This window comes from Monodelphis domestica, chromosome 1 (genome assembly GCF_027887165.1).
Source record: "Monodelphis domestica isolate mMonDom1 chromosome 1, mMonDom1.pri, whole genome shotgun sequence".
Classification (NCBI taxonomy): Eukaryota; Metazoa; Chordata; class Mammalia; order Didelphimorphia; family Didelphidae; genus Monodelphis; species Monodelphis domestica.
The window spans coordinates 695,926,880-695,948,448 of NC_077227.1; the positions used below are offsets into that span (position 1 = coordinate 695,926,880).

Below are 21,569 nucleotides of genomic sequence, written 5' to 3' on the forward strand. Positions count from 1 at the left end.
TCCTTAGAATAGAAGGTTCTGGAGGCAGGGACCAGGCCTCTGCCTTTCTTTGAACCTCCAGCATCGAGCCCAGTGGAGGCACTCTTTGGGGGCCTTCAGACCCTTCTAGACGTGTTCAGGGATGCCCCCCGAGGACAAGGAAAGAGTCAGAGATAGAGGAGGAAAGAAATGCACTCCTAAATCTCTGGCAGGTGCCCGCCTGGGGCTCTCAGCCTCGTGAGGCAGACGGCACAGGGGGCCAGGCCTGGCCGAGGTGCTGCTCCCCCCTTCTGGGCATCCTTTGGGCCCCTGTCGGGTCACCCTCCTCCCCCAATGCCGGTACCTGCTCGGCTGCCTGGGCTTCCCCGTAGCTTTCCAAGAAGTTGCCTTGGATCACGGAGCCAATGATGGTGAGGCCTTTCCCAGCCTTGAGCTGGGAGGCAAAGGTGAGCAGGCGAGGGTACTTGACGTGGAGGTCTTCATCCAGCTTCAGGAGCACCAAGAGCTGAGGCCTGGAGGAGGGCAGAGGCCCTGGTGAGTCACAGCAGCCACGGTCTGCCTGAGCCCCAGGCAGAGAGCCCCAGGTCCCCGGGCAGAGCCACGAGCCCCCCCAGAGCCCCCAGGCCTCGGAGGAGGGGTGACAGCCTGGGACTCACCTCCAGTTCTTGGTGTGGGGGGGGCCCTCCTCCAGGCGAAGGAGCGCGTAGCGGGCCGCGCTCAGGGAGAGGCCCCGGATGCCATCGCCCCATTCCTTCTCGGCACTGCAGGGAGGATAAGCGAGAGTCTGGCCCAGTGCGTGCCGCCTCCCATCAGACCAGTGAGCCCTTTGCCCTCTCCAGGCCCCAAAGGACCTGCTCCCTTGCAAATGGGGCTCCTCGGGCTCGTTGTGTCCCAGAAGGCCTAGGCCTTGGCCAGCCGGGTGCCTCCTTCGGTCCCCCATCTCCCCAGGCCTTCTCCCCTGAGCTAGCTTCCTGCCTGCAGGCCCCCAGCTGCAGCCTACTCACCCCTGATACTCGATGTACTTGTAGATCATGCCTGCGATGAGCATGGCCACCAGGGCGTAGTACCAGGAAGAAATGAACATCAAGGCCAGGCAGATGCTCATGCCCAAGAAGGACAGGGCCCTGCAAGAAGCACAGCCGGGCGGGGGCCATCACCTTCTCCTCCCTGGCACCGGCGAGGCCAAGAAGGGGGAGCGGGGGGGGGGGGGCTCTTTCTGCTCCTCTTACACTCCTGTCGCCAGATGCCGTCTTCATGGGCCCGCGATGCTCCCTCCCAGGGACCCCCAGGCCGAGGGGAGGACAGCCGGAGGCCCTCGTCCCTCGGGCCCTGCTGTTGAGGGTTGTGGGACCGGCTGGTAGGCCCAGGCAGTGCCAGGGAATGGGGCAGGGGCAGGTCTGGGACACAGCAGCTTCCCATTTTTATCATTCCTTCTAACTAGCCTCACCTTCTGCATTCAAGTTAACACGGGGTCCTGACTGGTTCCAAGGGGGGAGAGCCGTAAGGGGTCACTGGGGTCAAGGGACCCGCCCAGGACTGTCTGAGGCCACGTCCAACCCCAGGGCCTCGCGCCTCCCGCCCGGCTCTCTATGCACGGAGCCCCCAGCCGCCCCAGCGTTCATTTCCCACGAAGTTGCCGCCACCGTACCAGTGGTAGTATTTAAATCGGGGCCGCCAATTGGGGGTCCTCAGCAGCGTCTGCACGGCGCAGGCCAGGTTCACAAACAAGTAACACATGAGGAAAAACCTGTGAAGATGAGAAGAATAATCCAGGGTCCATGGCCCCTTCCGACACCCCAGGAACTCCCAGAGGCTCCGCGGCCTCCCCTGGCCACCTGATTCTAGAGCCAACATCCAAGGACAGAAACGGATGGAGAGGAGGAAGGGGGCAAGAGGAGAACGAGAAGACAAGGAAGAGGGAAGGGGGGAAGGGGAGGGAGAGAGACGGATAGGGGTGAGGGAAGGGGGAAAGGAGATGGGGAAGGGGAGAAGAGATGGAGGGGAGACAGAAAGGGGGAAAGAGGAAGGGAAGAGGAAGGGCTAAAGGGGAAGGGGAGGAAGAAGGGGAAAGGAGGGGAGAAGGAAGAAGAGGGGGCCAGGGAAAGGGGAGGAAGAAGGGAGAACAAAGACAGGAGGCAGTGAATAGGGGAAGCGAGAGAACGGGACCCATGCCTAACAGGTTTATTTCCTTAGCTGGACTTACAACAAACTTCAACATCTGAGAGGTGTCTACAAGGGCTGCCTTAGCAGCGCTGCCGCCTTTCCCATCTGCTTTCTGGTAGAGGCTGCGGGGCAGCAGCATCCCCAGCTTTTACAAACACCAAAACAGAAAGCACAGGATGGAAATTTGGACACGGAGCAGCATCTCTCGCTGCTCTTTTCTATTTTAATGGTCGTCCAACTCTGGACGCTAGAAAACTCCACATTCCTTGCACGTGGCTCTCTGACTGTTCTGGGGAGGGTTTATGAGGTGGAGGAAAGGGGACGCCCCACAATGGGGAAGACGTGAGCACGGACTGTGGCCGTTGTTGGGTGTTAGCCCGTCCCCCGCCTCCCCTCCGGGGCCTTACATGGACAGAATGGGTGCCACCATGTCCAGAGAAGCGATGAGAATCCCAAGCTCTGCGATGAAGGCCGTCAGAAGAAGGGCCCACGTGGGTTCCCCGTTTGCCTTCCCGTGACCAAACACCTGAGGCCAGAGAGAAGCTGGAGGGAAGGGTCCCAGGCCCCCTCCCCAACTAGCCGTGGCTGGGCTGGCGGCATTAACGCTTAAATCTAGGGTCCGGCCCCCCGCTTTGGATGGAAGAAAATGGGAAGGTTGCCTAGATGGGTCTCCATAGCACCCCAACCCCGAAGAAGCTCGCCTCCTCCCCGCATGGCCTGCGCCCCCCAAAGTGGACACACGTGCTGGGAGAGGGGGAGGCTCAGCCGGACGGATCTGGAGAGCCTGGGTTCTTATCAAGTCCTAGGCTGGGGTTCTTCATTTTTTCTGTGCCATCTGGTGAGACTTAGGGAGCCCTTCTCGGGAATTTTTTTTAAACCCTTCCCTTCTGTCTTAGAATTAATACGGATCCCACGGCAGAAGTGGCCAGGGCTAGGGGGTGGGGGTGAAGTGACTTGCCCAGGGACACCCAGATAGGAAGTGTCTGGGGCCAGATTGGAACCCAGGACCTCCCTTCTAGGTGTGCCTCTCCATCCGCTGAGCCACTTAGCTGTCATCCCCGCAAAGAATGTTTTTAAATAATTGAAGGAAATGGCAAGTTTCAATCTCAGATTATCGAAGGGGAAAAAAAGATTCGTGACAAGTGAAGAATGAGTGAAAATAGTCATTTTTTACCCCATTCAAGCCCAGGGACTCCCTGAGACTGATCCCAGGTTAAGGAGGCCGGCCCGAGGCCCTCCTGGGTTCCCTCCTGGCACAGGCGCCTCCTCAAACCCTCCCACCCGCCTGGCCTGGGTCTTTGGTCCCACTGAACGAACCCGCAGGAAGGGGATGATGTTGTCCTTGGCGATGGCCTGCAGCAGGCGCGGTGCCCCCGTCAGGCTCTGGAGCCCGGCCCCGCACGTGGAGAAGAAGGAGCCGATGACGATGACCCACGGGGAGGGCCAGGACAGCGTGCCCACCACCAGGTTCTTATTCACGCCGTCGCCATACCTGCGGGAGAGAAGGCCGAGGCGTGAGCACCCCAGGGCCACCGCGACGCGTCCTTTCCCCAAAGGGGAGGCCCCGAAGGGCAGAGCGATCCGGACCACTGGCTGTGGAGCCTCCCCACGCCGGGGAGCTCACCCTCAAACAGGGAGACAGCCTGCGGGCGACCCAAGAAAGGCAGCTCGAGAGGGAGTCGGGAAACGAGGGGGTGGAGTAATCTGGGCCCGCGGGGTCAAGGAGCCACTAGATCAGAGTTTCCAGAAGGGCCCGGGTCATCCGGGAGGGAACGGGGAGCTCGTGGTGGGTCAGGCCTGGCCTTTACAAGATGGCTGGACTGGAGTGGGGAGACACGAGGCTGGGAAACCATCACGAAGGCTGCGGCTGAGACGTTTTCAGTTGAGCCTGATTCTCTGTGACCCCATTTGGGGTTTTCTTGGCAAAGATCACCAGAGCGGTTTGCCATTTCCTTCTTCAGCTCATCTGACAGATGAAGAAGCTGAGGCAAGCAGGGTTAAGTGACTTGCCCAGGGTCACACGGCTCATTTGCCATTTCTTTCTCATTTGACAGTTGAGGAAACGGAGGCCAGCAGGGCAATATGACTCGCTCAGGGTCACACCGCTATTAAGTGTCTGAGGCTGGATTTGAACTCGGGAAGATGAGTGTTCTCGACTCCAGGCCTGCCCACTGCACCACTCTGCCACCCCTAATTAGAAGGCTCCTTGGATCCCCCAGAGGTGAGGGTCTGAGAGGCAGAGAAAGACTGGACTGGGGTGTCCGCCCTGCCCTGCTCTAGGAGCCTAATTTGGAAGCAGCTAAGTGATCTCTATATAAACACCGATGACGATAGAGATCACACGACGTCTCACTGCAATCTAGAGAGGGATTTATTGCCTCAAGTTCAAGGACAGGGTGGGAGGGAAGAAGCCTATGGAGAGATGAAACCACATGGAATCAGGCCTGGGGGAGCCATTTGGTTAATGATTATAACACGGACAGTTTTTCTCATGTAAAAAAAATTGATTTCAAAACCGCTTCCGTATATTTGTGGAGAAATGAATGTTTTGAAAACTGCTACTTACAACTGACTACAGATATTCCAGTAAAAAAAAAATCACCGAAGCTGGGAAGTTGGGAAGAAAGATGAACTGTTCTGGGTATGCCGAGTTTGCGGCGCCTCCGGGACATCCAACCTGAGAGGCCCCAGAAGCTGTGAAACTCAGGAGGGCGCCCGAGGCTGGACACAGGGTCTGGGAACCATCTGTGTTTCGATGACCCATTCGAGCAAAAACAAGTTGTTGCGTGTAACCTGGAGGTCAGGCTGTGGGATTCAGAAGGTCTGCCTGGCACATCTCCCAGCCCTGGCAGGGGGAGAGGGGAGCAAGGGTCGGGCGAACCTTGGCACTAATCCACAAAGAGGAGAGCAGAGAAACTTCTGGGCAGAGGTCTGCCAGAGCTGTCTGGAGCCCAGGGGCTCGTGGCTCATCCCTCAGGGCCTTCCTTCCTTCTGTTCCCCTCCGATACTGGTCCCATCCCCTCTCTCGGCTTCCCCCTTCCTGGCATTCCGAGCTGTTCTAGAGAACCCCAGGCATTCTATCGACCTGCCCAGAGCAGCCTCTCCCTGGAGAGGAAGGGGCAGCTGGCAGCTGGCAAGGATGTTGAAATCAGTCATGCTGTCTCAGAGGCAAAAGTTGGACCCCAAAGCTACGCTCTGAGTAACTGAGAAAAGCAATGATGTTTTTGGAAAAACTGACATAGACTTCCCTCCCTGCGGCACAGACGGGGGGCCTCATAGGGCAGCACATTGCAGATGTGCCAATGAGTCCATGCCACGTGGGTTTGATGAATTGCTTCATTGCTTTTTAATTTGTCATGCAATTAATTGCTTTTTCTTTGTCACAAAGAAAAGATCTTAGGTGGCAAGAGGGAGACTCCCCTCTCCCCAAGCTAGAATATTAATATGATATAAAAACAAAAGGTATTGATAAAAAGTACATTACTTAAAGCAGAAAATAAATGGCATCATCCCATCAATAAATCACTTACTTATCTCTGAGGACAACCCCTTCAATGCAGGCCCCAAACAGCACCACACTGCTAAAGTCTGAGGAAGATAGTCAAAGAAAAGGTCGAAGGCTCTCCGACCCACCCAGGCCCCATCGAAGGCTCTCCAACCCACCAGGCCCCATCGAAGGCTCTCCAACCCACCAGGCCCCATCGAAGGCTCTCCAACCCACCATGATCCATCGAAGGCTCTCCAACCCACCAGGCCCCATCGAAGGCTCTCCAACCCACCAGGCCCCATCGAAGGCTCTCCAACCCACCATGATCCATCGAAGGCTCTCCAACCCACCAGGCCCCATCGAAGGCTCTCCAACCCACCAGGCCCCATCGAAGGTTCTCCAACCCACCATGATCTATCGAAGGCTCTCCAACCCACCCAGGCCCCATCGAAGGCTCTCCAACCCACCATGATCCATCTAAGGCTCTCCAACCCACCCAGGCCCAATCGAAGGCTCTCCAACCCACCATGATCCATTGAAGGCTCTCCAACCCACCAGGCCCCATTGAAGGCTCTCCAACCCACCAGGCCCCATCGAAGGCTCTCCAACCCACCATGATCCATTGAAGGCTCTCCAACCCACCAGGCCCCATCGAAGGCTCTCCAACCCACCAGGCCCCATCGAAGGTTCTCCAACCCACCATGATCCATCGAAGGCTCTCCAACCCACCCAGGCCCCATCAATGGTTCTCCAACCCACCATGATGGATATGTCTGAAACAACCCCAACAACAAAATTCAAGGAACAGCCAGTTGGGGAGCCTGCAAGGGAAGAAAGTGACCAGTGGGCATGTTGTAGATGTGATGAGTATCTGTGTGCAGGGGGATGCCTGGGCACGCTCGGGGTGCCCGTCTGTGTCCACTGTGCACGGCAGAGGAAGAAACGTGCTCAGCGTTTACCACACGGGGCGTGAGGTGCGGCGGGATCAGGCATGTCAATGGCCAACGTCCGCCTACGTGTCAGAGTGGAATCGGGCCAAAGGTTTCCTGTTTACCTCGCTGCAGTTGCTTATTTTCCCCTGGTGGTCGCCTCTGTCCTGGGTCTGTCTGGGGCCCTTCCCTGTCATCGGAATCGTGAAAGGGACCTCCTTCTGGTCTCCAATTTCGTTTTAGACTGAGGTTGGGGCTTGTTATGGTAGGTGACAAGAGATTCTAGTCTTGAGCTTTCCCACCTGCTTGTGAGCGCTTCTCCATGAATTCCCTTTTTTAGACGCCTTTATTGTCTGTCTTAGAACCGATTCTGAGGGGTAAGGACGGGGCAGCCAGGGGGGGGGGGGAATGACTGGCCCAGGGACACCCCTCTAGGAGGCAGTGCTTGAATTTTGTGGTTGTTGGGGGTCATTTCAGCCACGTCCACCGCTCGGTGACAAGGTTTCTGGGCTGTTCCTCAGGCTGCCGGCAGGGGGGGCCAAAGGGCAGTGGAGCGACATGGGCACTTTCGGAAGGATACACACGAGGGAGGTCGTGATGATGGCCAGGATGGTCCCCACCGGGATGGATTTCTGGGCATCCTTGAGGTCTCCGGAGCGGTTTGACCCAGCCATGATGCCTTTCAAAAAATGTCAGAATTGTTTTAAATTTAAAAATGAAATGAAATGAAGTAAAATTTATAAAATCATTTGTTCCTGTGGGGTGGTGGGTTTGGGGGGTTCCTGGCCCTCCTGCCCCCCCAGAGGTCCTGGCTCTCCGGCCTCACCTGTCACGGAGGGGAAGAAGATCCCCACCAGCACCGTGAAGGACGTGGCGATGTCGGCGAACACGTAGAGCGGGAGGCTGCCCTTCTGGCCGGGCACGTCGACGGAGGGCAGCCCGGGCTTCTCCAGGATGTCGCCCTTCTCCAGGTAGCTGCTCCACAGGTTATCTGGGGGGAGGGGGGTGACTCCCGTGTGGGGAGAGGTCTTCCTCCGGAGTCACGACCCCCCAATCCAAGGCTCTCATCCAAGAATCACTCCCGGGGTCCCCTCCCTTCTGCGGGCCTCAGTTTCCCTATCTGTCCCCTGAGGGGGTGGAATGAGATGGCTGCCGGGAGTTCTTCCCCCACTTCTGTGATCTCCTCTTGGCTGTCTCCTCTGTGAACCCCGTATTGGCCGCGGTCATCTCGGCACTTGGCCCCCCGACCCGTCTGTGGATATCTCGGGAGGAAGAGGAGGGGCGGATCTCATCGGGTCCTCGCAACAACCCCGGGAGATGCTACTATGAGCCCATTTTACAGACCAGAAGCCTGAGGTCACACCGCTAGTAGCATTTCAGGCCAGATGCTTTTTTAAACCTTTACTTTCTGTCTTAGAGTCAATGCCGAGTATTGGTTCCAAGGCAGAAGAGCAGTCAGGGCTAGGCCACGGGGGTGAAGCGAGTAGCCCAGGGTCGCCCAGCGAGGAAGCGTCTGAGGCCAGATTTGAACCCAGGACCTCCTGTCTCTAGGCTTTGGCCCTCGATCCACCGAGCCATCCAGCGGCCCCAAAGCTGACCCTTTAAAGGGCTCAGCTCCCCCATGCCCAGCCCCCACATGGAGGCCTGCGAGGGTTCTGGGGGAACCCGTCAGGCCGGCTCCCTGAAAGGAAAAACGTGGCCTTCCTCTCCCCATCGGGGTGACGCCTAGGCCCCCCCCTACCCTGCAGAATCCCGCTGGCGGCTCCGGGGATCCCCGAGATCTCCGTGACGTTGTTCTGGAGGAAGTAGCGGTCGCAGCCCTCCGACGTGAGGTTGGACGTGTGGCAGAAGAGCACCCACAGCTTGGTGGCCACCGTCTCGTTGTCCACCACGGCCGTCTTGGCGCAGACGTCGAACTGGTCCCGGGACAGCGTTCTGTTGCCCAACATGCAGACTCTGCGGGGAGGGGCGAGGCCGCTGAGGGGAGGCCCCGGGGCGGCGGAGGCCCCTCCCCCCCTCCCCCAACCCCGTCCCACTCACGGGAACACGGGAGGGTCGAAGATGGATTTGATGCCGCCGGCGTAGATGGACAAGATGGAGATGATCACGCAGGCCAGGAAGAGGGAGGCGAACTTGTTGACGTACTTGACGCCCACGAACACCACCACGGTCATGAAGGTCAGGAAAATGGTGCCGTACACGCGCATGTTGTTGAGGGTGGCGCCGGACGCGTCGTGAGCCCCCGCGGGGTGGAAGATGGCGGCCGGCGGCGCGATGTACGTCTGCAAGGACCAGAGCCTTCCGCCTCCGTCTCCCCCCTCGGCCTCCCCCTCGCCGGCCCGACCTCGGCCAGAGTTTCTCCAGGACTTAAAAACAACCCGGCGGCCTTCCGAAGGGTTCTGGGCCGACCGTTCCAAGGGGCCAGGCCGGAGGCGGTGGCCTAGCCCACGGGGGAGGGAGAAGCAATGGAGCCAAACACCCCCGTAGAGTCGCGTCACGCAGCGAGAGCCGCCCCCCACCACAGCGTTCCCCGAGCGCCCGGCGCGGATGAGCCCCCCCGGACTCCAGCCTGCGTGTGGGGCCGAACTCACCAGCAGGATCTCGATGGCGCCCAGGATGTACATGGCCGCGGCGAAGGTGGTGCCCAGGTAGAAGCAGAGACCCACGGCTCCTCCGAACTCGGGCCCCAGAGAGCGGGAGATCATGAAGTAGGAGCCCCCCGCTAGGAGGGGCAGAGAAGGGGCCTGAGTCCGTGCCGCCCGTCCCCCTCGTGGGAAGGGGCAGCCCCCAGCCAGCGTCCGGCTCCTTCCGGGCCGCCGTCTCTGATGGTCTGTCAGAGGGGCAAAGCGGCGGCCGGCAGGGGCATCGCCTGCATTGCAAGTCAGAGCCCGTGTCTATGGCATCGTTGAGGGACTTCCTGTCTCTGGCCCTCGTCCCCCCCCCTGTGGATAAAGCGAGGGGCTTGGATCGGCCTTCAGGGCCCATCCCTGTTGGGTCTATGAGCTCAAGCCTGCTGAGCCCCTCCATGCACTGGTAAACCATTACGGCCCTGGGACCCGGGGCCAGGGTTTCAGGCTGGTCTGGCTCCTCTTAGAAACAAAGGCCCCAGGACAACCCAGGGGAAGGGCGCGCTGGCTACAGGAGGCGAGGAGGGAAAGAACACAAATCATGTAACCACGGAAAAAAATCTAAATTAATTAAATAAAATTAAAAAAAAAAAAGAAACAAAGGCCTCGGCCTTGGATCCTGGGGCCCCTCTGGCCACAGAAGTTCTAGAGGCCACTGTCCGGCCCTCAAAGCTCCGTTAACGGGCCTCTTCCAGGAGTGAGATAAAAGGCCTCCTCCCCCCAGAGTGAGTGATAAGGAAGCCCTGTCATCTGGCAACCACGGTAACACCATCCAACCTGCAGCACGGTCTACCCGAGGAGATAAGCTCCAGGCAGGCCGGCCCACCAAGAAAGCAAGCTGACTTCCTCCGAGGCCGGGTCTGAGGCCGCAGGCTGCTCCCTCCCCGTAAGCGGGGCTTGGGCATTGCTCTGAGCGCCAGCAGGCCCAGGCCCACCAAGGAGCCCGCCCAGGCAAACTCCCTGCCTTTACGGGGCTCTCGGCTACAGGAAGGTCAAGCAAAAGGCCCTCCTAAGAATAAGAATGAAGGGACGGGAGAGAAGGCCCTGGACCTAGGCCTGGAAGGGCCCTCGAAGTTCAGCCTTCTCCTTTGGCAGGGAATCAGGTGGACGCCCAGGAGAGGGAGCATGGTTGGCCCAAGATCATGGACACGGGACTTGAACTCAGATCCTTTCACTTTAAATCCAGCTTGGTTTCCAGTACCCATGGAGCGATAAAACAGTCGGGAGCTCGGGCTTCCGTTCTAGCCCAGTGACATTGGCCCAATCACTTTGATTCCCACCACGTTTGTTTTACTCCTTTATAAAATAAAGATGGCGGACCGGCCAAATCCTCACTAGCTCCAATGGTCAATGCATGCCTGCATGGTTCCCAAGACCCCTTTCCCATGTGGACGCTCATAGAATTTCAGAGCTCGACAGGGATTTAGAGGTCAGTTAGCCCACTCCCCCTCCTTCTGGGGGCCTTCCTAGAGTCCAAGCAAGCGTGTGCACCAAAGGGCACCCGGTCAAGATAAGGCAGAGGAGCACCCTTCCAAACAAATACCTGGAACAACCCCATTGGTGGCGATGGCACTCATGGATATTGCCGTCAGGAGGGTCTATAACGACAAGAAATTACAACACGAGTTAATTAAATACCCCTGAAGACTCCATCATCAGTCAAAGAGAGGTGAGTCATGGGCTCACTTTCTGACTCTGCCACAGAGGAGTTAAACGGGGGAAAGTCTGCCTTCTAAGTATTCTTTCTTCTTTCATAAAGCAACCAACGAACAAACATTCCTATGCCAATAATCAAGCAAGGGGTAACTGATGACTGGGGAGTGGGGGGCACTAGGTGGCTCAAGCCTGGAGATGGGAAGTCCTGGGTTCAAGTCTGATCTCAGACGCTTCCTTGCTGGGAGACCCTGGGTGAGTCACTGAACCCTCATTGCCTAGTCCTTACTGTTCCTTCTGCATTGGAATTTTAATTTATTTTGTATTTATTTTTAATTATTTATTATCAATTTTATTTATTAATATCAATTTAAAAAACTTATTTAGCTTCCATTTTAATTTATTATTGATTTAAATTTTTTATTTAGTATCCATTTTTATTACTGATTTAAAAATTTTATTTAGTATTCATTTTTATTTATTACCGATCTTAAAGATTTATTTAGTATCCATTGTTATTCATTACTGATTTTAAAGATTTATTTAGTATCCATTGTTATTTATTACTGATTTTTTAATTTTATTTAGTATCCATTTTTTATTATTGATTTTTAAAATTTGTTTAGTATCCATTTTTTATTATTGATTTAAAATTTTATCTAGTATCCATTTTTATTTATTATTGATTTTTACATTTTATTTATTTAGTATCCATTCTAAAACAGAAGGCAAGGGTTTAAAAAAAAAAGTGATGGTTGGCTCAGAACTACAGCGCCAAGTTCTACAGATCAGACATTTCTTTCCTTTCTGCCATTTGTTCCTTTTGAGAGGTGCCCTCCAAGGGTCCCCCCCTACCGTCCTCAGTCAGACCGGCCAGCAGGACAGGGTCCAGAGCGTTTGGGCTTTGGGGCAGGAAAAGAAAAGGCAAAGGGTGATGGGGTACTCACGCAGCAGCAGCAGATGAGGACGATGAGGAAGGACTGGAGGACGCCGGCCGTCCCCACCATCCAGGTCAGTCGGAGGAACAGGATGACCCCGAAGATGTTCTGCATGCAGGGCAGGTACACTCCCATCAGGGTGCCCATACTGGGCGACTGTGAAACAAACAAACGCCTGGTCTGAGTCTGGGGACCTCGAGGGCCATGGGAAGGTCCGGCTCGTTTCCCAGGCCCCAAATTCTTATTTTTGGCCTTTACCACCTCTCAACTTCACCCGTTCCTTGTGCGTGACTCTCGGTGAGCTCTTGGCTGACCCGCGCCGTTCTGGCCAGCCAAATACTCCGGATAACAGAGAGCTATTTCCCCATCTATAGAGAATATTTTAATGAAAATAATCTCCATCCTTGATGAAGACGTCGGGGGTCAGAGAAGGCCTCCCTCCCTGCCCCACCACTCCCACAGAGGGGTCCCTCGACGTCTCGCCTTTCTGTAGGTGCTAAAATGAGGGCCGCTGAATTTTTTCTCTTTTCCTTTATTTCTTAATAATAATTTTGTCAATTTATTTAAAAAATATTTTCCTAGGGTTGCATGATTCATGTTCTCTCCTTCCCCGCTCTTTTTCTTCTTCTTCAAAAAAATAATTCTCATGAAGAGACACCAGGGGAAATCTAGGTGGCATCAAGGTAAGAGAGAAGTAAAATCTATTTTAAAAAAAGATTTGTCCTGCGATCCACACATTATTCACAGAAGCGGATGAAGAAATGCCTCCTGGGTTAGGCGACAAAATGCTGCTAGATTAGAGGTTCTTACCTGGAGTCTGTAAACCTGGTTTTAAAAAATAGATATTTTGATCACTTTTGAAATTCTGTATTTATTAGAATTGTTACAGGGTACTGATTCCAAGGCAGAAGAACGGGAAGGGCTGGGCAATGGGGGGATTAAGTGACTTGCTCAGGATCACCCAGTGAGGAAGTGTCTGCGGCCACATTTGAAACCAGGACCTCCCGTCTCCCTAAGAAAAGCTTGTAATATTTTAAAGTTTTAAAATGAACCCAAACATCTTCCTAAAAAAAGTTTTTAATACTTTAAAATTTTTAAATGAACCCAAATATCTTCCTAAAAAAGTTTTTAATACTTTAAAGTTTTAAAATGAACCCAAATATCTTCCTAAAAAAAGTTTTTAATACTTTAAAGTTTTAAAATGAACCCAAACATCTTCCTAAAAAAAGTTTTTAATACTTTAAAATTTTTAAATGAACCCAAATATCTTCCTAAAAAAAGTTTTTAATACTTTAAAATTTTTAAATGAACCCAAATATCTTCCTTAAAAAAGTTTTTAATACTTTAAAGTTTTAAAATGAACCCAAATATCTTCCTAAAAAAAGTTTTTAATAAAGTTTTAAAATGAACCCAAACATCTTCCTAAAAAAAGTTTTTAATACTTTAAAGTTTTAAAATGAACCCAAGCATCTCCCTGAAGAAAAAGGTTCCTCTCTTAAAGACCAATATTCTGTGGGGGTTCTGTGGCCTTAAGTCACGGATCAGTTGGGCTTCCTAGGAATGAAAAAGGACCATCATCACCCAGAGGGCAGCAGCGGAGAGTCAGACTAAGAACAGGACCAGGAAGGAACTGCAGAGGAGGGTCGGAGGGAAGATCCTAGCTTTGTGACCCTGCGCTAGTCATTTCACCTCTGCTTGCCTCTGTTTCCTTATCTGTAAAATGAGGATAAAAATAGCAATAACCTCTCAAGGCAGTTGTGAGGACCAAATGAGACATCACTGAAAGGGCTTTGCAAACCTTAGAGCATCCTCTAAATGATTGCTATTACGGCTGTTGTTGGTGCTAATATTATTTAGACTCTCGGTCGCCTTCCCTCTCCCTCCTACAAAGGCCAGCGAAGGAAGAATCTCCTCCATCCTAAAATAACCTCCACCAACGGCCAGGAAGTCGCTGGGGTCAGACGCCCCCTCCGGAAACGGCCCTTTGAACTGAAGGGTTTTTAGACCAAAGGCCCGGAGTGGAGATGGACCCTCTCCCTCTAGGAAACCCTACAAAAACGACCAAATCTGAGTGTCAAGAAACTGGTCCAACATCCTGGCCCATCTGTAAGGCCTCAGGGTGCAAGTCAGAGGGTTGTGGGAGGCAGAGCTGGGAGGGACCTCCGAGGGGACGAGGGGACAGAGGGCCCAGGAGGACCACAAGGCCTCGGGCACTGGGGGGACCAGTGAGCATTTAGAAGAAGAGCCGCCTCCAAACAGACCCCAGGCCAAGGACAGGAACCATTTCCAAATGGAGAATTCGCTTACTTATATAATATTCATTTATTATACTTATATTTATAAAATAAATTTATCTTTTTAGTATATATTTACTTAAGTTTTTTTTTAAAGCCCATACCTTCTGTCTTAGAATCAATGCTGTGAATTGCCTCTAAGGCAGAAGAGCGGTAAGGGCTAGGCAATAGGGGTTAAATGACTTGCCCAGGGTCACCCAGCTGGGGCCACATTGGAACCCAGGACCTCCCATCTCTGGGCCTGGCTCTCCATCCACTGAGCCACCCAGCTGCCCCCTACTTAAGTATTTTAAGTAAAAATGTACATAAATAAAAATATATACTAAAAATATAAATTTATACACATATACATACACATATGTATACTTTGTTTATCTATAAAAATGAAACAAACATACACATATACATATATATGTGTTTACATGTTTTACATAAAAATACATTTATATGAATATAGAATTAAAATATAATTATGCACCCATGCATATACATATATATGGGTATGTGTTTTGTTTATATATAAAATAGAAATATACACACATATGCCTATGTGTTTGCATGGTTTATTTATACATAAAAGAGATAAATATATTTATATAAGCTTATATAAATATATAACTAAAATATACACATATACATGTGTTATTTATATATAAATTAAAATAAAATATACATGTGTGTTTATTTTATATATTAATATAAATAAAAATAGATAAGATTTATAAACACACAAATTTACTTATGTGTTTGTTTTATATAAATATATTTTAATATAAATAAGATAGGTAAGATTTATAAACACACATATATGCATGTATGTGTTTTGCTTCTATATAAATATATACACACATACGTACGTATATGTGTTCATATATATTTTATGTATCTATAAAACATTTAGAAATACAAATAAATAACACACACACACACACCAGCCCATCCATGGGGAGCATCTGCACTAGCCGGAGGGGGTGTGGTGGAGAAAACACGGATCTGGGCATCTCAGAGACTTGTTTGGCACGTGCGAGCCTTCCCGGCTGGACAGGGCGGAGGGAAGGCCTCGTCACCCCCACACACACAGGGCGGAGGGAAGGCCTGGGCACCCCCCCCCTGGACAGGGCGGAGGGAAGGCCTCGGCACCCCCCCCCTGGACAGGGCGGAGGGAAGGCCTCGGCACCCCCCCCTGGACAGGGCGGAGGGAAGGCCTGGGCACCCCCCCCTGGACAGGGCGGAGGGAAGGCCTGGGCACCCCCCCCTGGACAGGGCGGAGGGAAGGCCTGGTCACCCCCCCACACACAGGGCGGAGGGAAGGCCTGGGCACCCCCCCCACAGGGCGGAGGGAAGGCCTGGGCACCCCCCCCCACAGGGCGGAGGGAAGGCCTTGTCACCCCCCCCCCCACAGGGCGGAGGGAAGGCCTGGGCACCCCCCCCCCCCACAGGGCGGAGGGAAGGCCTCGGCACCCCCCCCCTGGACAGGGCGGAGGGAAGGCCTCGGCACCCCCCCCCACAGGGCGGAGGGAAGGCCTGGGCACCCCCCCCCCCTTGGACAGGGCGGAGGGAAGGCCTCGGCACCCCCCCCCACAGGGCGGAGGGAAGGCCTGGGCACCCCCCCGGGGGGGGGCGCATCTCCCTCTTCCCGGCCTGAGAAAACACTGGCTCCTCAGTCCTCCCCTTCCCGGCAAACAAGCGGCCCAGTGTTCTCGCAGCGAGGCGGGCCCACTCCGGGCATACCAAGGGAGGTCCGGGCCTAATGCGGGGAATCCTCCCTTGCTGGGAGCGAGCTGACCCCCGCGATGCACCGCTCGCTCGGGCGAGCTCCGAAGGCCGCGCCCTGGGTGCTATGGGCTTTGCTTGTTCTCGGGGCGCCCCGAGTCATTTCGGGGTGTCTGGCTCCGTGTGAGCCCGTTGGGGGTTTTCTCTGCACCCGAGTGGCCTGCCATTTCCTTCTGCAGCTCATTGGACGGATGAGGAAACCGAGGCCCACAGGGTGACTCATCACAGACCGTCCAAAGCCAACTTTCTGGCAAAGAAGTGGGAACGGAGGGGAGGCCCATCCATCAGGACTGTGATGGGACACTACGGTGCTGTGAGAAAACGAGGAGCAGTGAGTGGCTCAGTGGAGGGAGAGCCAGGCCTAGAGACGGGAGGTCCTGGGTTCAAATCTGGCCTCCAACACGTCCCAGCTGGGTGACCCTGGGCCAGTCACTTCCCCCAGGGCCTAGCCCTTGCGGCTCTTCTGCCTGGAATCAATACAGATTCTCAGAGGGAAGGGAAGGGCTTAGCAAATAAACCTGGAACAACCGACATGAAATCATGCAGCGTGAAACGAGCAGAACCAGGAGAACATTATACACGGCGACAGAAATCCTGTGAGAAGAATAACTTGTGTAATGATCGGTAAACAGGAACAAGCAAGACAAAAGCGGGACGCAGGGAGGGAGTTACCTGGGAGGTTTACTGTGACAAACAAACAAATTAATAAAATAATAATAAAACCCACCTGGTACTGCCGGATTCGAGCAGTGCCGCCCAGACCCAAACGGCAGGAGTCTTTCCTTTGCTGTCCTAGTCCAAGGAGTCACCAAGCCCCTTGTTGCTTCCTTCAGGATAATAATAATGAATTGTCTTCTGGATCCAACTTTTCCCAGTCATTATCTCCAGCCTTGATGGCCAATGGTTGTCCTCCAGTCTCTTCCTTTTTATCCCACGGAGGTCACCATAGTAACCTTCCTAAGACAAACTTTCACCTCCCGTTCTCCAGCTCAAGAACCTCTGATGGCTCCCCAGTATCTATCCAACAGGCCAAAGAGGCCTTCAGAGCCTTCCACTGGCTGGTATGGTCTGACTTAATGGACTGAAATGACCTGCATGCCAACTCCCTAACTCAGGTGGAGAACACGTCCTGATCAGACCGCAGACCACCTCTGTAAGCTTACTTTTAGCTTAGAGCATGCCTTTCTAGAAAGGATGGAGACAGCGCCGGCCCCGACCATGCTCAGAGCCACGGAATCAGAGTAGGTCGGGGCTCTGAGCCAGCGTCCAGCACCTGGGGCTTGGGTTGGGTTGGTTTTTTTTTTCATTTTTTAAAAATAGATTTTTATGTTGTTAAATATTTTAATTACATTAAAACCTATTTCCATATCTGCCTTTTTTTTTTTAACCCTTACCTTCCATCTTAGAATCAGTACTGTGTATTGGCTCCAAGGCAGAAGAGTGGTAAGGGCTAGGCCATGGGGGTCAAGTGACTTGCCCAGGGTCACACAGCTAGGAAGTGTCTGAGGCCAGATTTGAACCTAGCACCTCCCGTCTCTAGGACTGGCTCTCAATCCACTGAGCTACCCAGCTGCCCCCCCATATCTGCCATGTTGCAAAAAAGCATAAATCAGTTTTTCAAAAAAATATTTCAATGACTCTTTTTCAGCATAATTGGTTTCCTTTGTAATCCTTGTATATATATATATATATAATATATATATATATATATATATATATTATATATATATATTTAAACCCTTACCTTCCATCTTGGAATCAATTCTGTGTATTGGTTCTAAGGCAGAAGAGCAGTAAGGGCTAGGCAATGGGGGTTAAATAACTTGCCCAGGGTCACACAGCTGGGAAATGTCTGAAACCAGATTTGAACTCAGAACTTCCTGTCTCTGGGCCTGGCTCTCAATCCACTGAACCACCCAGCTGCACCCCTTGAACATTTAAAACCATCACTCTGAGAAAAGTCCATAGGCTTCCCAAGACTGCCCAAGGAATCCATGTTATAAAGAGTCAATAACTCCTATTTTAGGTCAATTAGTCCAACCCATACCTGAACAATTCTCTCTGTCTCTTCCTTGCTATCTCTGTGTCTCTCTGTTTTGGTCTCTTTCCCTCTCTCCTCTTCTCTCTCTCCTTTCTGTCTTCCCCTTCCTTTCTCTTTTATCTTTCCCTCCCTTCTTCCCCTCTGTTTCTCCTTCCTCCCCCTCCTCTCTTTATCTCCTTCTCTTTCCCTTTCTCTCCCTCCCTCTCCTCTCTCCTTCTCTCCTCTCTTTCTCTCTCTGTCTCTCTCCTCTCTCTGTCTATCTCTCCCTTCCTCCTTCCCCCTCTCTCTCTTCCCCCCTCTTCCTCTTTCCTCTCTCCCTGTCTCCCCTTTTCTCTCCCTTTTCTCTGTCTCTCCTCCCTCCCTCTCTCTAATATAAGTGGCAGAACCCACTCCTTCCTGAGGCAGCCTACTGAACTTTCAGGTCATTCTAATTATCAAGAAGTTTTTCTTTCTGCGAAGCCTCAATGTGCTTCTTTGTGCCGTCCCCCAGCAGCCACTCGTTCTGTCTTCTGGGGCCACCCATTAGGCGTCTTCTCCCTCTTGCCCAGCCCCGTAAGGACGTGAGGACATTTACTGTGCCCCCCCTTCTCTTCTCCAGTGACTTCCTCTGATCCCCATGGTGTGACCATGAAGACGGCCGCCATCTTGGTCGCTGCCTCTGGGCCCTCTCCATTGGGTCGAAGTCTTTCCCAGAAAGCATTGGCCCAAATGGAGCCCCATTTCCCAGATGGAGTGTGACAGGACAGAACACAGTGGGGCTGTGCCCAGGATAGTCACGGATGCCACAGCGATCTACATGGAGCAGACGCTTTGTGCCTGCCAAATCCCACGGCGGACACTGGAGTCACCCTTTTAAAAATACATTCACAAGCTGTGAAACATCGCTGAAGGGCTGCCCAGTCCATGTGGAGTGTCTTCTGGTCCTGCTGTTCCCTTCCTCCTGGCTCCTCTGGTCTTGTTGGGGTCCCCCAGCTCCCCACTCTCAAGGTCTGGGTTTGGGTCTCCCCATTCCCCAGTTTTCCCTCTCCAAGCTTGGTGGACCTGGCTGCACCCCCCCCCCCTCCCAAGGGCAGCCACAGGAGGATCAAAGCGGTTGAATAGTGGCTGGCCTGGGACATCTCTGGAGATCAGGCCAGAGATTGAATCCTGGCCTTCCCACCCTCCCTTATCTGGGGCTATTGTTTTAGGTGTGCACAACCTCCAATACCCCTTTGTTTAATAAACACTTCAAAGCACTGGGGCCAGCCCAGGAGAATCAGGCTGGGTGGGGCACTGACAAGGCACTGACAAAGCCCAGGGCCCACTTTGGCCTCTTGGCCTTTCCTAGAGGTCAGGCGAACATTTTCTCACCCAGATTCATTTGTAAAACACACAGAATCATTTACTCTAAGACTAGCTGGGCCTGTGGTGGACCCTGGGCCAGTCCCTGAATGCCCCTGGCTCTGAAGGGATCCCTACTGGGGATTCAAGGCAGAAAGGAAAGGGTTAATGCCAGAGCCCCTTGGTGGGGCTCCTTGCCGGCCTCCTTTCCCAAAAGGCCTCCCAGCAGATGCTCTAAGAAAGGAGAGCTGGCTTTTGTTTTTCCCTTTCCCAGAACAGAGACCCTGGAGCCTCTGAGCCGGCTGAGCCCCAGCTAAATAAAGCAGAGGCCAGCCGTGGGCGAGCCGCCAATCCCTCAGAGCGGCTGGACCTGGCCCAAAGCCAAGCCTCTGCCTGGTGCGGCCCCGGCCCCGGCAGGCTGAGTCTCTGTCCAGTGCACCCTGGCAGGCTGAGCCTCTGCCCCGCTTGGCCCGGTAAGTCGAGCCTCTGCCCGGTGCACCCCAGCAGATTAAGTCTCTGTCCTGTGTACCCTGGCAGGCCGAGCCTCTGTCTGGTGCACCCTGGTAGGCCGAGCCTCTGCCTTGTGCACCCTGGCAGTCCAAGCCTCTGCCCTGCGCAGCCCACTCACTTTGGATACTTTCCTGCGCGAGCCCTCGGCACTTTCAGCTTCTTCATGCTCTTTGGCGCCCTGGGTAAGGTTGGTGTAGCTGACCAGCTTCCCCAGGAGCGACGAGACCTTCGGGCGGACATCAAGCTCCTCCTGAAACAGAGAAGGGCCAGAGTGAGGGCCAGCCTCGCACAGAAGGGCCTGGGAAGAGCTGGGATGGCAGCTGGGCCTGGGCCAGGCGGGACTGTGAAGCTGCCCGGACACAAGGGAGTCAAACTCCGTGAAGGGGCGAAGGCCCTGACACCACCCTGTGGCTCTGGGCCAGTGGCAAGGCCTTTTGTGCCTCAGTTTCCTTTTCTGAAAACATATCACAGGGCAGATGGGACCTCAGATACCATCTGAGATGGTGAAGAGCCTCGGCCCAGGGTGCAAAGGTGGCCGGGTTAGGGCTCAGCTCCCCAGTGTCTCCCTTGGGGCTCAGGAGGGAAGGAAGGCTGACAGGGCCCAGCTGGGGGGGGGGGGGAGGAGGGAGGCAGGAGCTCCCTAACCTTCCCAGGGCGGAGGATGACCATAATTATTAACAAGGATAACAATATCTGTCCTGATAAGGATCAATCAGAAATAAGAAGGCCTTCAGGGACTCTACTGCTGGGCCCAGGCCTTCCCCCAGGCCCCTCTCCTTCCTCTACTCTCCCCCACAGTCTTCTCCCAAAATCTGATTCCCCCCCTCCCGCCCTTAGCCTCACTTCCAAAGCCCCCTGACCTGGCTCAGGACTGCTGGCAGAGGGGAAGAGAAAGGGGGTCCTCCCGGTCAGACCACTTCTAGGCAAACAAGGATGTGGGCCATCCCACAGCACAGGACCAGCCCCAAAGGGGAAAGTCGACCCAGGTCTGACTCCGGAGGCCCCCACCCTCACTTTTCTGGCTCTGAATCTGGGATCTCCCCCAATTCCCTCCATGAAACACTGTGCCCAGCCGGATCCAGCCTTCCCCTACCGAGGAGGAGGAGAGGAGAAGGGGGGGGGGGAAGAGGAGGAGGAGGAGGAAGAGGAGGAGGAGGAAGAGGAGGAAGAGCAAGCAGAGTTTACCTCGAACAGGGCCAAGTTGCGATCATAGTAGTCGCTTCCTTTGGTGGCTTCGGAGCAGCTGAGGAAGGGGCTGCTCTCTTTGTGGTTGCTGTGGCCTGCCGAGAGAAAGGGAGATGCCGTGTCAGGGGGTGCCCAGAGAACCCCAGCAGCCATAACCAGGTGGCCCAGTGCAGGGGGAGAGAAGGGGGAAGTCCGGGGAACCCATGGCAATGGTGAAGGAAAGGAACAACATCCAGGGAGACCAGGCTCAGGAAGACCTGAGATCAAAGCTGGGTGACCCTGGGCCAGTCCCTTCACTCTGCTTGCCTCAGTTTGCTCATCTGTAAAATGAGCCGGAGGAGGAAATGGCAAATGACCCCATTTAAATGCCAAGAAAATCCTAAATAAGGTCATGAAGACCAGGACTCAACTGAAATGAATGAACCCGAAAGGACAGGACGGGATAGACATTTCTAAAGATTCACCTTTACATGTGAATCTCATGACAATGTTGGGGGGGGGGGTGTTGCTGCTATCCTTAGTATCTCCATTTTACATGTGGGAAAATGGAATCCAACAAGTTAAATGACCTGTCCAGAGTCACACAGCCAGCAGGTAACTGAGGCCATATAGGAACTCGGGTCTTCCTGACTCCAGGTCCAGTATTCTATCCACTCTGCTACTAGTTGCC

The 21,569-nt window shown here is 53.7% G+C and overlaps 1 protein-coding gene across 3 annotated transcripts in view; it reads right to left on the bottom strand.

Moving 5' to 3' along the window:
* SLC12A4 (solute carrier family 12 member 4) overlaps positions 1–21,569 on the bottom strand; it is a 52,676-nt gene that overhangs the window by 5,047 nt on the left and 26,060 nt on the right. For all 3 annotated transcript variants that reach the window (XM_007477213.3, XM_007477215.3, XM_007477214.3), the window contains exons 2-17: positions 20,900–20,994; positions 19,833–19,964; positions 11,786–11,932; positions 10,729–10,783; positions 9,150–9,280; positions 8,599–8,840; positions 8,300–8,514; positions 7,385–7,549; positions 7,139–7,237; positions 5,673–5,730; positions 3,460–3,634; positions 2,550–2,668; positions 1,628–1,726; positions 984–1,103; positions 636–740; positions 323–491 (exon numbers count right to left, since the gene is read on the bottom strand). In XM_007477213.3, coding sequence (XP_007477275.2) covers positions 323–491; positions 636–740; positions 984–1,103; positions 1,628–1,726; positions 2,550–2,668; positions 3,460–3,634; positions 5,673–5,730; positions 7,139–7,237; positions 7,385–7,549; positions 8,300–8,514; positions 8,599–8,840; positions 9,150–9,280; positions 10,729–10,783; positions 11,786–11,932; positions 19,833–19,964; positions 20,900–20,994 — 2,126 coding nt within the window. The remainder of the gene's footprint in view (positions 1–322; positions 492–635; positions 741–983; positions 1,104–1,627; positions 1,727–2,549; positions 2,669–3,459; positions 3,635–5,672; positions 5,731–7,138; positions 7,238–7,384; positions 7,550–8,299; positions 8,515–8,598; positions 8,841–9,149; positions 9,281–10,728; positions 10,784–11,785; positions 11,933–19,832; positions 19,965–20,899; positions 20,995–21,569) is intronic.